General features: G+C 36.5%; 1 protein-coding gene across 3 annotated transcripts in view; it reads left to right on the top strand.

The window, feature by feature from the left end:
- SRBD1 (S1 RNA binding domain 1) overlaps positions 1–14244 on the top strand; it is a 155988-nt gene that overhangs the window by 30484 nt on the left and 111260 nt on the right. For all 3 annotated transcript variants that reach the window (XM_079791774.1, XM_079791775.1, XM_079791776.1), the window contains exons 10-14: positions 961–1064; positions 2042–2149; positions 6101–6258; positions 10492–10582; positions 11782–11889. In XM_079791774.1, coding sequence (XP_079647900.1) covers positions 961–1064; positions 2042–2149; positions 6101–6258; positions 10492–10582; positions 11782–11889 — 569 coding nt within the window. The remainder of the gene's footprint in view (positions 1–960; positions 1065–2041; positions 2150–6100; positions 6259–10491; positions 10583–11781; positions 11890–14244) is intronic.

The following is a 14244-nucleotide window of genomic DNA, read 5'->3' as shown; positions in this document are numbered from 1 at the left end:
GGAACCTTCTTTCTGTGAAGGGCCATTTGGATATTTATAACATCATTCGCAGGCCATACAAATTTATCAACTTAAAAATTATCCTGCTATATTTAGTCAAACATTTAATTAACTCACCCCTAATGCCTTGGCAGGGCCAGACCAATTGATTTCTTGGGCCTTATATGGCCCTAGTCTAGTGAAAAGTTGGTCAATTTTGTTGGTGTTATAAAGAACCAAGTTTTGGTTTTGTTTATACTTTCTATTGTTTTTCTATTCTCTATTTTGTTACTTTCCCCTGTGTTTTTATTATTTTCTTTCTTTTGCTTACTTGAGGTTTGCTTGCTCTTTAAGGGAAGTTTTTAATATGTTTTAAAACAATTGCTCTTTTAATGTATTAATTTAAGATCATGAGCAGGCTGATATGAGTTTAAATTTCTCCTTTACTGCTTATGATTTGGGACAAATTATTCTTAGAAAATTATATAAAATGAAGATGATAATGCATGTATGTTTGGTGGTTTTGGAGATTAAATGAGGTAATGTATTTAAAGTACGTGGATGGGCCTGACAATTACTAAGTATTCAATAAATGGTACAAATTAATAGTGATTAAATATTTTACTCAGGAATTTGTCTATTTGTATTTATCTTAGCAATTTCTTTTCACAAATATAAAACGTATATCCTATCTCTAGATGATCATTAATTTTCAATTAGTTGAATCTGAAATGAGATTTTAGATCACCAAAGACTCTTCTGGTGAATGCCATAGGTTCTGTACTTGTGTTTTATTTTTTAAAATCTTATAAACTATATAAAGAAATGATTATTTTTAATACATTTTTGGTAAATAAATAAAAAATTGATATAGTTCTAGGTTGGGTAACCACCTGATTTGTTTTATAAATGATGACTGGTTAAATTGATCATTTATATGTTTTGTGGATCATAGTCTTTGCCATATATGTGTGTACTCAGATTCTGGCAATTAACCGTGGAGAAAATTTGAAGATACTGACAGTCAAGGTCAACATTCCTGATGGAGTTAAGAATGAATTCTGTAGGTGGTGCATCCAAAACAGGTCTGTTTATAGATTTTTATAAAATTTCCTTTCTTTTTTTTTCTAAAATACTATACTGATATCTATATGTACTAATATGGAAAGATGTCCATTATCCAAAAACACAAACCAACGATGACAGACAATGGATATAGTATTTTCTGTAGATTAAAAACATTATTGGGGTGGTGAATTCACAATACAATATATAGATGATGTAATTTTAGAATTGTAGCCCTGAAACCTATATAATTTTATTAACCAGTGTCACCCCAATAAATTCCACTTGGAAAAAAAAACGAATTATGGTTTAGCATGCAAGACAAAGGAATCAAGGCATTCTTGGGAGAAACCATAGCATATGTAAAAGTTTTTTCCTATAAGCAAATGGGGACACCTTGGTTTGGCCTTACGGGGAGTGACCCCAGCAGACATCAGATAATAATGCTTTTTTTAAAAAAGCACTCCATTAGGATGTTATCGCCTTAAAAGACTATCTTCTTAGCATATTGTCCCATGACGCAGGACGTGTTATCTTTCCTAAATGGCCAAGCTCCATGGCATGGTGTATAATACTCTTAATGGCCTGCTCATTGCCGTATTTTCTAGCTTATCTACTAGTATCTAAACCTCCCTCTGTCCCTCAGAAACTAATATTTTATGCCCTAGTAGTACTAACCTACTTGTAGTAATTTTTTTGGTAACTTTCTTATATCTGAAGATTTTGATCATTATTATAATGCTTTGGAGACTCTTCCTAGAATAGGATAGTTTTTCCTTCCTTTAGTTTGTATGACCATGGATACTAGGTTTTTAAAAATAACTCCAGATGCCATAGTTAATAATTTTCCGTCATAATCTCTCTACACAGACTGTTACTTTGACTTCAGTAAAGTTATTCCCCCTTTTCTGTTCCACTTCCTCTTTCCTCTTCCAAGAGCCGTTTCCTGGACTTGTTATTGGTACATCAGTTTTAGTATAGCTATTTTTCCCCTCAGGTGGAGACCACGTCGCTTTGCAAGGCCGGAGTTAATGAAGATTTTACACAATTCAATAGATGATTCTTTTAAACGCCTTATTTATCCTCTCCTCTGTAGGGAGTTCAGGTATGCATCTTGTCTAATTTAATTTTGTATACTGTTTATTACTATGTATGATAATAAGCCTATTAAAGCATGTCATAATAAGTATTAGTTGACCCATCAACCAATCCAAAGAACTGAGTCCCAATCACAAAGTCTTAAAATTAAGCCTAGATTTCAGTCTATAGAGGCATTCACATTCATACATCACAAAACAGCTATTAATTATGATATACTTATCACATCTTGACCCCTACTGTGTACCTTTTCCAGTTCTGCAATACAGTCTTTCAGTTTGACAGTCAAGCTAAACAAAGGGTGTTATTGATGAGAGATTTGGCTTGGGAGAAACAAACCAAGAAGTTAATGGAGAAGTTAGCTGGAAGCAGTTTTATGGATAAAGAGAGCCAAAAAAAAGCATAAGGGAATCAGTGGAACACATGATGAATTTATTACTATGAAGAGAGAAAGGTAATATAATGTTTTTCACTCCAAATGCGAGTCATTTGGATGAGTAATTATCAGCAATGATGAGCAAACATTAAAAGGTTATTAAAGGAATCATATAGATGGGATCAGCAGAGGGACTAAGTTATAAAGAAGAACTGCAAAAAAGGTGAGGTACAGTTTTGTCTCTAAGGGAGGAGATGGAAAGAAAAGTAATGTTAGGAGGCAAACCCCTCTTTTCTCTCTAGCCTTGGTCTTGGTAGGCAATCTTTAGAAACCAGCCTTTTCTACATTCTTTCTTATGTGCCACAGATTTTCTTCATTCTCACTTGTTCATAGGTTTCAGCAAGGGTTATCTTGGATCTCTAGATTTACTAGTAGTCATCTCTTCAACCTCATTAATTTATCGTAGCCTTTATGTTTGTTTCTTTTTCTGGACCTGGATATTGAGGTTAGAGGTATTTAGAGCAGAGAGTGAGGAGGTACTATTAAAAACAACACATCGTTCCTTTGTCCAACTTCTTTTTTATCAAAGACATTTTCTCTTGATTCATCCTTTTTAGCCCAGACATCCCTTAAAAATAGTATTTCTTTTGGAAAACTATTTCATTTCAAGTCTGTGTGAAGTAACATCTCTTATTTTTGAGTGGGGGGGCATCAAATTTAAAAATAAGGGATTCTGTTCTTATTGAAGTAAAATAGAAACTTAACTTATTTAAAATTTCATTTCCTTTATCTTGTTTTCTCATGTTGCATATAATGTCTAGTGGCACTTTCGACATTTTTGTATATATTCAATTTGTACAGCTTCACTGCTTGTGGAATAATTTCATTGAGAGTTAATGAAAGTAGTTTGGTGTAGAATTCTTTAATGTATAATCCTTCTCTGACTTCCATTAGTGACAAGCAAGAGCACTTTCCTTCTCTTTTTGTAAAATGCCTGTGGTTAAAGAAATATATCTTATTTCATTCCATAAGTTGGTTTTCAGACATTGTCTATAGATGTGTCTCTCAATAGAAATACTTGTAATTACCTGAACAGCAGTTGAGGGGGGAAACTCTCAATGGATTTTTTTTTTCCAAAAGAAAATTACTTTAATTCTCTAATTAAAAGGAAAATTTTCCTAATGTAGAAAAAAATCAGTAAAACAAAGAAAAAGCACTTAATTTCACTACCTAGACATAACCATTGTGTACCAGACTTTTCTCCATTCGTGTATGAATTAAGTGAGATCATTTAGACTATTATTTTGCAGCCATTTTATTCAGTTGGCTACATATAATTCGTAGTCTACTTCTGCATTTCTTATTTCTCTGATTGTCATGATCATTCATTCATGTGTCATTTTTTACACCTACCTCTTTCTTAAAGCCATCAGTTATTAAGTGCTATTTTATCATCTTTCATTATATTTTGAATTTGGAATTATGTTTATCTCCGTGGGGGATAGTTGGTTCAGGACATCATCATTTTGTCTGAATTATTATAATAGGGTCATAGATGATCTCTGTCTTGTTTCTTTTTCCCATACATATTCCACATTGCCATCCTAAAATTGCCATCTGGTTATTTCATACTCTTCTACTTAAAATCCTTCAATGGATCTTCCTTGTCTCCAGGAAAAAATGCAAAATCTTTAGAAGAATGTGCTTGATTGACCCTTTGTGATCTGGTTTCTTTTTGTCTCTATAGCCTTATGTCTTGGTATTTCTTTTTACTTTAGCATATTAAATTACTTGCTTCTTCTATGATGAGCCATGAGCTGCTTCCATTGTCTGGAGTATTTTTTCCATGCCTTCTATCTACTCTCCCTACCTTTGTTTGCCTATATCTATTACTTATCCTTCTTTGATTCACCTGAGAAGATATCTCTTAGAAAGTCTTTCTAATTTAGCTATCCTCCCTATGTGTTCCCATTAGTATAGCACTTACCATTGTTTTGTACTTGTCTGTTTATTTTTCTGTTTCTTCCACTAGATAGTGGTCTTCACGATAGGGATCTTGTCTTTTCAGCTTTGTATCTCTCATACCTTATATAAGACTGACACAAATGCTCACTCAATAAATAAAGTTAAAAGTGAAGATCTATAATGATACTTTTCATTGTTGCATGGCTAACTGCAGGGAGAATGACTGAAGTGTTAGGGAAAATGAGAGAAGAGCCTTAGGGAACTGAATTAAGCCAGAAAAGCAAATATTATTAGATCTATGTGCCTTCAGTTACATAAAACATTCTACCTCAAAACTGATATGAAATGTACTTTGACTTGCTTTTGAACTCTCACTTATCTTGTGGCCAATGGCATGCATTTTTTTAACCTGGTCTAATAAAGAAGAGATACTTTTTATAAAATCTTATAACTTTTTTGGATAAAATTGGGAAGTTATTTATATGAACCATAGTTCTAGACTGGCATTAGTATCTATGGTCATATCAAATCACTGAGAAAGACAAAGGGGGTAGATACAGGGAATAGAATAGAGTGAGACTATAACATTGAGAGATACATCGGTGAAGGTGTAAAACTTAAGTATTGTTGGAGGAGGCTACTTATGACTCAATAGTTTATCACTCTAATTATGTGCTTATATTTTTAATTTGCTGATAAACTTTAATTTGACATCCATTTGCTGTCCAAATCTTTATACATCCTGTCTCTCTCATATACACAGATGTTTATACATACAGATTTTGTACATAAAAGAGAGCAGAGAGAGAAGAAGCATAGGTATGATGAACTTGGTAGGTTTGATACCACGAAGTTATTTGTGATACTGTGTTTCTGCACTTAGCAAAAATAGACTCAATATAATTTTGTATATGGTGTTTTCTTTTTAAATAATTTTGTTAATAAATGCTCTTGTGAGGAATCCTATATAATAAGGAGCTAATATGGAAATGGTCGTCACGCCCTCATGCCCTCGCGCCCTTATACCCTTGCGCTGGGGCTGGGGGTCCTGAGGCCGGGCCGGGGGACCTGAGGCCGCACCCCTGCCCCGGCACTGGGGCCAGGGGACCTGAGGGCGCCCCCCTCGCCCGGCGCCAGGCTGGGGGACATGAGGCTGTGCCCCCCCACCTGGCGGGGCTTGATGGCGGACCTGAGGCTGTGCCCCCTGCCCTGCGGGGCTTGATGGAGGACCTGAGGCTGTGGTACCTGAGGCTGCGACCCCTGCCCTGCGGGGCTTGACGGGGTGGGGTCGGCTGGGTCTGGGTCTCGTGCGATTTGGAGGCGTGGGCGGGTGGGTGGGAACTTGACTCTAAGTCCCGCAGCGCGCCCCCGAGTCTGACAGGAGGGAGATTTTCATATACATTTTACAAATTTTCTTTCATCTCTGACACTTCTATTATAGCTAAAGTGCAAATAGCAGTAATAAAATATTTCCTCTAATTAATTCCCTTTTAATGTGCACAAATTTCGTGCACCGGGTCACTAGTAACTGTATAAAATGAATTCTGTTCTTTTTCTGGAAAATAATTTGGGTGAATGAAAAACTACATTCTCCTTTTTTTTTTCTTTTTTCTAAAGAGCCAAACTAACATCAGATGCAGAGAAGGAATCAGTGATGATGTTTGGACGGAACCTTCGTCAGCTCCTTTTAACAAACCCTGTTCCAGGGCGCACCTTGATGGGAGTGGATCCTGGTTACAAACATGGTTGCAAATTAGCTATCATTTCTCCTACCAGTAAGCATATCTTTCAGCTTTTATATAAAAGTTGTTTGATTGCTCATACGTTTCACTTCATATATTTCATGAGGACTTAGAAATAATGTTAATTTTTCAAGTCTTAGAAAATGGTTTTCTCATGTACAGGGATGTGTGAATCAGAAAATCAAACTTCATATTCATCTTATTTGTTAACCAACCCCCTCCCCCTAATTCTGTCTTCCTATCACATCTGTTTATTGTGATGCATTTATATGTGATAGATACATTTTATTTTATTTTTACAGCACAGGAAGATAATCTTTATTATATTTTAACTAGAGGCTCGGTGCACAAAATTCGTGCACGGGGGGGGGGAGTATAGGGGGGGGCGGTGTGTGTCCCTCAGCCCAGCCTGCACCCTCTCCAATCTGGGACCCCCTGAGGGATGTCCGACTGCCTGTTTAGCCCCAATCCTGGATTGTGCCTAAACCGGCAGTCTGACATCCCTCTCACAATCCAGGACTGCTGGCTCCCAACCACTCGCCTGCCTTCCTGCCTTCCTGATTGCCCCAACTGCTTCTGCCTGCCAGCCTGATCACCCCCTAACCATTCTGCTGCCAGCCTGATCGACGCCTAACTGCTCCCCTGCCGGCCCAATTGCCCCTAACTGCCCTTCCCTGCCAGCTTGGTCACCTCTAATTGCCCTCCCCTGCTGGTCTGGTCGTCCCTAACTGTCCTCCCCTGCAGGCCTGGTCGCCCCCAACTGCCCTCCCCTGCTGGCCCGGTCACCCCTAACTGCCCTCCCTTGCCAGCCTGGTTGCCCTTGACTGCCCTCCCCTGCCGGCCTGGTCGTCCCCAACTGCCCTCCCCTGCAGGCCTGATTGCCACCAACTGCCCTCCCCTGCAGGCCTGGTTGCCCCTAACTGCCCTCCCCTGCAGGCCTGGGTCTCCCCCAACTGTCCTCCCCTGCTGGCCTGGTCACTCCTAACTGCCCTTCCCTGCAGGCCTGATTGCCCACAACTGCCCTCCCCTGCTGGTCATCTTGTGGCGGCCATCTTTGACCACATGGGGGCGGCCATCTTGTGTGTTGGAGTGATGATCAATTTGTATATTACCTCTTTATTATATAGGACTAGAAGCAGCAGATAGTAAGTTCACGAGATATTTTTTATTATTCTTTTAAGATCAGGCTTCAATAACTAATAATCAAAATGAGTCTTAACTGCACAAATATTTTGGCCACTATTATAATCTTCAATGGCACAAAAGCCAGCAGTATAAGGTAACATAAAGGCAGTGAATTTTCCACAGGCTGAAAATGTAGATCATTGCATTAAACTCTCCCCTTGTATTTTCTTAATATTTTTCTTAAATATTGAGCAATTATTGTTACTCAGCGAAGTATCAAACATGCACACAGTGTTCCTACAAGGATACTGTCTTAATATTGTCAGTATTAATACCAAGCTTTTCTTTCTCCCCAAATTCAATGAATTATGGTTCCAGTCCCTATATGTATTAGTGTTAGTGGTAGTATGCAAACTTGATTTTGTTTCAAGGTTAATCAGCGGTTTAATTTCACATTTGGTGGCCAGCTGTGTTCTTTAATTTTTCATATTTTATTTATTAAATAAATTTAACTACATTTCATAAGTCCTGAGATTTTAATAATCTGCTAGTGATTGTATACTTTTAATTTACACTTCATTCTAATTAATTTGAACCCCACATAAGTATTTAAAATTATTTACAGATGGTTGAAACTAAAGCAGTGGTAAAATTTACTACTTGTACAGTTAGACTGCTAATAAGCTTTTTAAGAGCTGCATACTTTATGCGTTTTTTTACTTGCTAGGAGCAGTTTTTAAAATTACAGCTGTGATTCTCTGTCAGCAATTAGTGCTTATCACTTTGGTTCCTTCCACATGGATAACCAGCTTCGCTTTTTCCATCTCTTGTAAAACAACTTTATTTTCTTCCCCAAACATAAATGTTAATTGTCCAACTGAATAGGTGCCAAAAGAACTTAGAATTTTACAGCAGATTGATAACTATGATGAGTAGCAGAGAAATATGCAGTAACAGGCATTCAATACATGCTTGTTACACATGGGATGCGTGAATTGTAAGGCAACTTAGATACTTTTCATGGTACTCTGTAGCTCATTTTGTTCAACAGGGTAATGCAAGGTTACCAGATTTAGTTTGCCCTCAAATGTTAATCCAAGATTTTGAAATTTTAAAAACTGTTTTAACAATTCTCAGAAAATGTAAACAAGTTAATAGTAGTTGGTACTCCACTATTAGTTGAGAGAAAAAAGGAACAATTCCTTTCTACTAAGTCATGTGTACAACTAAGAAGAAATGCAAAATTAAGGAGTGTTAGCTAATTATTATTTTCTCTAGATTTATCCTTGCAACATGTTTTTTATTTATCCCTGTTAAAACATCTCAGAAGCTGAAAGAGAATTTTATTGTTTGAGTGGATTTCCGTGTCTCATTAGGTACATAATGTTAGTGAAAAGCTGGTCAAAATATAAGATTGTATTTTCACGTCATGCTATTTTTTTTTTGCTGACATTAAACTGTTCCTATTGAAATAATTCTGTAAGGAGTAAAATTAAAACTTCTTACAGTACTTACCTGGCAGAGGAGCTACCATGATCATGAAGGTGGTTTTCCCAGGGTGAGGCTTATCCATTGCACTCCGGATGTGCTGACCCCTGCGATTTCCCCAAATGTGGGAAACTCGACTGCATAATTTGTGGTAGTGGGGGACTGCGTTCACGCTAAAAAAAAGAAAAAGAAAAAACAACAACAACAACAAAAAACTTCTTACGGTACAAAATTATAAATATGGCATTATTAAAATAATGTAAAATTAGATACAAAGGAAAAGACTGTAAGGAAGTAAGACTAAGATATAACAGCTGCTGGGTTTATGGATTTTCATATTTTATCGCCAAATATTCTTTTATATGATTATATATGACTTTATAATTAAAAATTGAAAAGGTATTAATGATAACTTTTAATAGCAAAAAAGCATGCTTTGTAAAAAAGGGAATGATTCTGTATATAGAATATGAGCTAATCTATAAACTTACTATGTGATTGCTTGCTTATAATATTGTTTTTGTTGATTGCTTTGAAGCATGTTGCATACTTGCCATCTAGCATATTAATAAGTAACTAACTTACTTTTTAAAGAAAGGATACACTGACAAATTCTTAAGTTAATGGCTTTGGCTAAACATTTTTAGTGTGTCACAGACAATAACAGTGGCGAAAACATTGACTATACGGTTCATGGTGTGGTTCTCCCATCTTCCATACAGGCTCCATCAGATGTGGTATCCCCAAAAGCATGAACTGGCTGCGAAAGCCATCTGCACTCCCCTAGACCACCATAGATTTATAAGCTTTTCCCAACTTAACCAGACGTACTAAGGATTGTTCCACTATCCTTGCAGTCCATTGGTTGATGTTCTAATTGTAATCTTCACTACCCCACCTTGAACAATGTTGTGGCTTTCATTTGCATTTAGGTCAGCCTTGTTGCAGTGGTGATGGTACTTCTCCATGGTGGCACCTGTGTGATTCATTTTAATTCTTTATATATTTTAAATACCACAAGACATTTTTATTGTTTTGGCCTGTAAATTTTTTTTTCTATTACTCATATATTTACCCTTTTTATTACTCCTCACTCTATTCTACATTTCTCTGTTTTCATTTGAGATCATTTTCTTTCTGCCTAACTTCCTAAGTTGGTCACATAGCTCATCATTACTTTTATTCTTTAGGTAGTCACCCTAAAAAATTTAAATGTATATTTTTTCTTTTTTTTCCATTAAATAGATTTTTAGCTAAAACATAATGTAGTACAGAAAAGCTTACAATTCATAAATATGCAGCTGAAAAAAATTATACAAGGTAAAGAAATTCATGTATCTATAACCCAAATAAGAAATAAAAATATCCAACGTCATATATAGTAAGTATTCAGTAAAGGATAGCTTTTACTATTATTGATAAGTATTATGAAAAATTAGTAATGGTTTTATGTAGCAAAATAGAGTCCTTGTAACTTTGAATGTACCAAAACTTTATAGTGCTTAGGGAGAATCTGATTTATTGAATATGAACGATTCAGGCTGCATTTTAAAAGACAAACCTGTTTCTTTTTCTGTTTCAACTGGCTTAAATCATTGGTGTGTTATGTTTTGAAATGTTTCATAAGTTGGCTTCTCTTCATTTTTTTCTAAGGTCAGATTCTTCATACTGATGTGGTTTACTTGCATTGTGGACAAGGCTTCCAAGAAGCAGAGAAAATAAAGAGGCTTTTGCTGAATTTCAAGTATGAAAATAAGTAACATTTTGAGTATTTCAGTGGCTCAGCCAGTCAGAGACACCTTTGAAGCCCCTAATTTGGAGGGAGGGATTCAGGGGAGTGCACTGGTAAGAGGGAAGGGACCATGTAAAACAGTGCTGGGGCAGATTGCTGGAGAAATCTCCCTTTGGAGACTCCAGAGGAATTCTCCCTTCCTCTGCCACCTTCTAAACAAAGGTGGTAATATGAGCAAAGTGAGCCTTTAATTTTTCTGTTTGGTTCTATATTTTGCTCCTTCTCTTCTTCTTCCCTCCCTTCTTTTTTCCTTCTTCCTTCTTTCCTTTCTTCATGGATCTGAAGGAACGGATATGGTAGTAGTTAGAAGCTTCCTAAATTATTTGACAACATATCACATAATTCAGTCACAATGACTTTATTGTGGCTTAGAATTCACCTAACCATGTCTAAATTTGATTCCTTCTAGATGGGAATAAAGCTGACTGTTATTGAGGTGTGTGACAGCAAAATAGTCCTCCACTGCCTGCTATGCCAAATGAAAAGGCAGTGTTTTGTTTTTAAAAATATATATTTTATTGATTTTTTACAGAGAGGAAGGGAGAGGGATAGAGAGCCAGAAACATCGATGAGAGAGAAACATCGACCAGCTGCCTCCCGCAAACCCCCTACTGGGGATGTGCCCGCAACCAGGGTACATGCCCTTGACTGGAATCGAACCTGGGACCCTCCAGTCCGCAGGCCGACGCTCTATCCACTGAGCCAAACCGGTTAGGGCAAGGCAGTATATTTTAATCTTATTTTTATTTACTTAACTTAAAAAATATATATTTTTATTGATTTCAGAGAGGAAGGGAGAGGCAGTGAGAGATAGAAACATCAATGATGAGAGAGAATCATTTATTGGCTGCCTCTTTCATGCCCCCTACTGGGGATTGAGCCCACAACCTAGGGCATGTGCCCTGACTGGGAATCGAACCATGACCTCCTGGTTCACAGGTTGATGCTCAACCACTGAGCCATACCGGGTAGGCTGTTTTTTATTTTACACGTGTCTGTCTCCCTTATGAAACAGTGGAGAAGTTGCTTGGATGTATGAGAGAGCAGGAGCATTGTGCAGTAGCATTTGTGCATTCTGTACATTTTCTTCCGATTGATTTGGAAGCATGCCTTGAGCTCATCCAGTTTCTCCTCCTGTTTCTCCCTTGAAGCTGCAGCACAGTGGTGATTGGAAATGGAACTGCCTGCCGGGAAACAGAAGCTTACTTTGCTGACCTGATAATGAAAAATTACTTTGCTCCACTGGATGTTGTTTACTGGTAAGGATGTTAGGAATGTCTGTTTTCTTTGAGAAGCAAAGGAACTTCTCAGGTTCCTTCTGTGATGTTTCCTCCCTTCTTTTTTAAAGCTATGCATGTTGTTTGCTCCCAAATCGCCTCTTGCTGTTCACAGGAGCTTTGCAGGACAATGTACAGTGTCCGCCTCTTGCAGAAATTTGAGTTTCAGTATTCCGAAACTTCTTACAGAAGCAGCAAGTTAGGGCTTACTTGGTTTCATGGGATTTTCCTGGCTTTACATTGTGAGGGCTCTGTTTAACTACGGACTAGTAAGTAGGACTGGATAACTTAGTCTTCCTCTCCCAAAGTTTTGATGCCCATGAATCATTGGCCTTCAGAATTAAGAGCCAAGGTAAGTATTACAAATGATGTTTAATATGGTATTTGTAATGACTGAGAAGATAGGGATTTTTTTCTTCTTCAAATTTATCACAATTCAATCTGAATTGGGATTCTTAAGTTAATAGGGTGATATCTCTTAGATCTTCAAAAATTTCAGCCATTGCTCTTCAAATCTAACCTCTGTCACATGTTTCTCTCTGATCTCCCTCTGAAATTCTAATTATATACATTCAGCCTTTCACTCTTGTCTTCCGTGCTTATTTTTCCCTTCATGCTTTTTAACCTATCTCTTTTCATTTCTTACCTCCTTAGCCTACTTTGTGGTCTTTTCTCTAGTTCACTAGCTTTTTCTTTATCTGTCAGACCCATTCATTGACGTTTTTATTTCAGTTATATTTTTTACTTCTAGAAGTCCTATTTGTTAAGTTTTTCAGTGCTTCCGAGAGATAATGTACATAAATGAACTGCACATATTTAAAGTTTTCAATTTTATAAATTTTGACACATGTATACTTGAACGAAACTATGACCACAATCAAGTTAATGAACATACTCATCCCCCCATTTCCTTGTGTTCCTTTGTAATTCACCCTTCCTTCACTGCCTCCTCCCTCCCCCAGGCAATCTCTGATTTACTTTCTGTAACTATAGATTACTGTACATTTCTAGACTTTTATGTAATTGGAATCATACAGTACATATCCTTTTGCTAGCTTCTTTCACTCAGTCAGTATCATTATTTTGAGATTCATCATGATGCTGCATATATTGATAGTTTGTTCTTTTTATTACTGAGTAGTATATCATATGGCTAAATCACAGTTTATTCATTTACCTGTTGATGGACATTTGGATTGTTGCCAGTTTGAGCTGTTACAAATAAAGCTGCATGAATATTCTTGTACTAGTGTGTGTATGGACATATGCTTTCATTTCTCTTGAGTAAATAAATAAGAGTGGGCTGTGCTGTATGGTAGGTGAATGTTTAACTTAAGATACTGCCAAATTTTTTTCTAAGGTGGTTGTATCCAATTACCTTCCCACCTGCAGTGTACCAGAGTTCTGTTTTCTTCATATCCTCATCAATGTGCTTGGTATAGTTGGTCATTTAAATGTAGCTAACCTAGTGGATATTCAGTGATCTCTCATTATGGTTTTAAATACATTTCCTAGCAATTAATGATATTGAGCATCTTGTTTGCTTTTTTGCTGTTCATATATCTTCTTTGGTAAAATATTTGTCTAGATATTCTTTCCACTTAAAAAAATTAGATTATTTTTCCTCCTCTTATTGAGTAAGAGTATTTTGTATTTATGCTGAATACAAGTCTTATATCAGATGCCTGTTTTGTAAACATTTCTCCCAGTCTGTAACTTGCCTTTTCGTTTTTTAAACATGGTCTTTGAAAAGTAGACATATTTTATGAAGTCCAGTTTATCAATTTTTTAAATATAGTTCTTGCATTTTGTGTCCTATTTAAGTAATGTTTGAAAAACTAAGGTCATTATGATTTTACCATATGTTTTGTTTTAGACATTTTATATTTTAAACTCTTTAATTTAGGCCTATAGTCCATTTAAAGCTAATTTTTTCATAAAGGTGCAAAGTTCTTTTTTTGCACATGGGTCTGGATTATTCTAACACTATTGAATGATTTTCTTTTTCCCATTGAATTGCTTTGGCATCTTTGTTGAAAATCAAAGATGACTATGTACATACAGATCTATTCCTGGAGTTTATTCTGTTTAATTGATCTATATGTCTTTATACTAATCTGTGTATCTTTATTACCACCCAGTGCTGATTTATATAGCTTAATAAGTCATGAAATGAGATAGTGTAAGTCTTTCAATTCTGTTCTTTTTTCCCCCAAACTTGTTTTGGCTATTCTAGGTCCCTTGCACCTATATATAAATGTAGAATCAGCAACAGTTCCCAGAACATATTAGGATATGTGAGCTGGACTAATGTGCTCTACAAGTAAAATTACAAAC

The sequence above is a fragment of the Cnephaeus nilssonii genome (assembly GCF_951640355.1).
Source record: "Cnephaeus nilssonii genome assembly, chromosome: 15".
Classification (NCBI taxonomy): Eukaryota; Metazoa; Chordata; class Mammalia; order Chiroptera; family Vespertilionidae; genus Cnephaeus; species Cnephaeus nilssonii.
The sequence above is the reverse complement of the archived record's forward strand: the minus strand, read 5'-3'. Positions and strand labels throughout refer to the sequence as shown.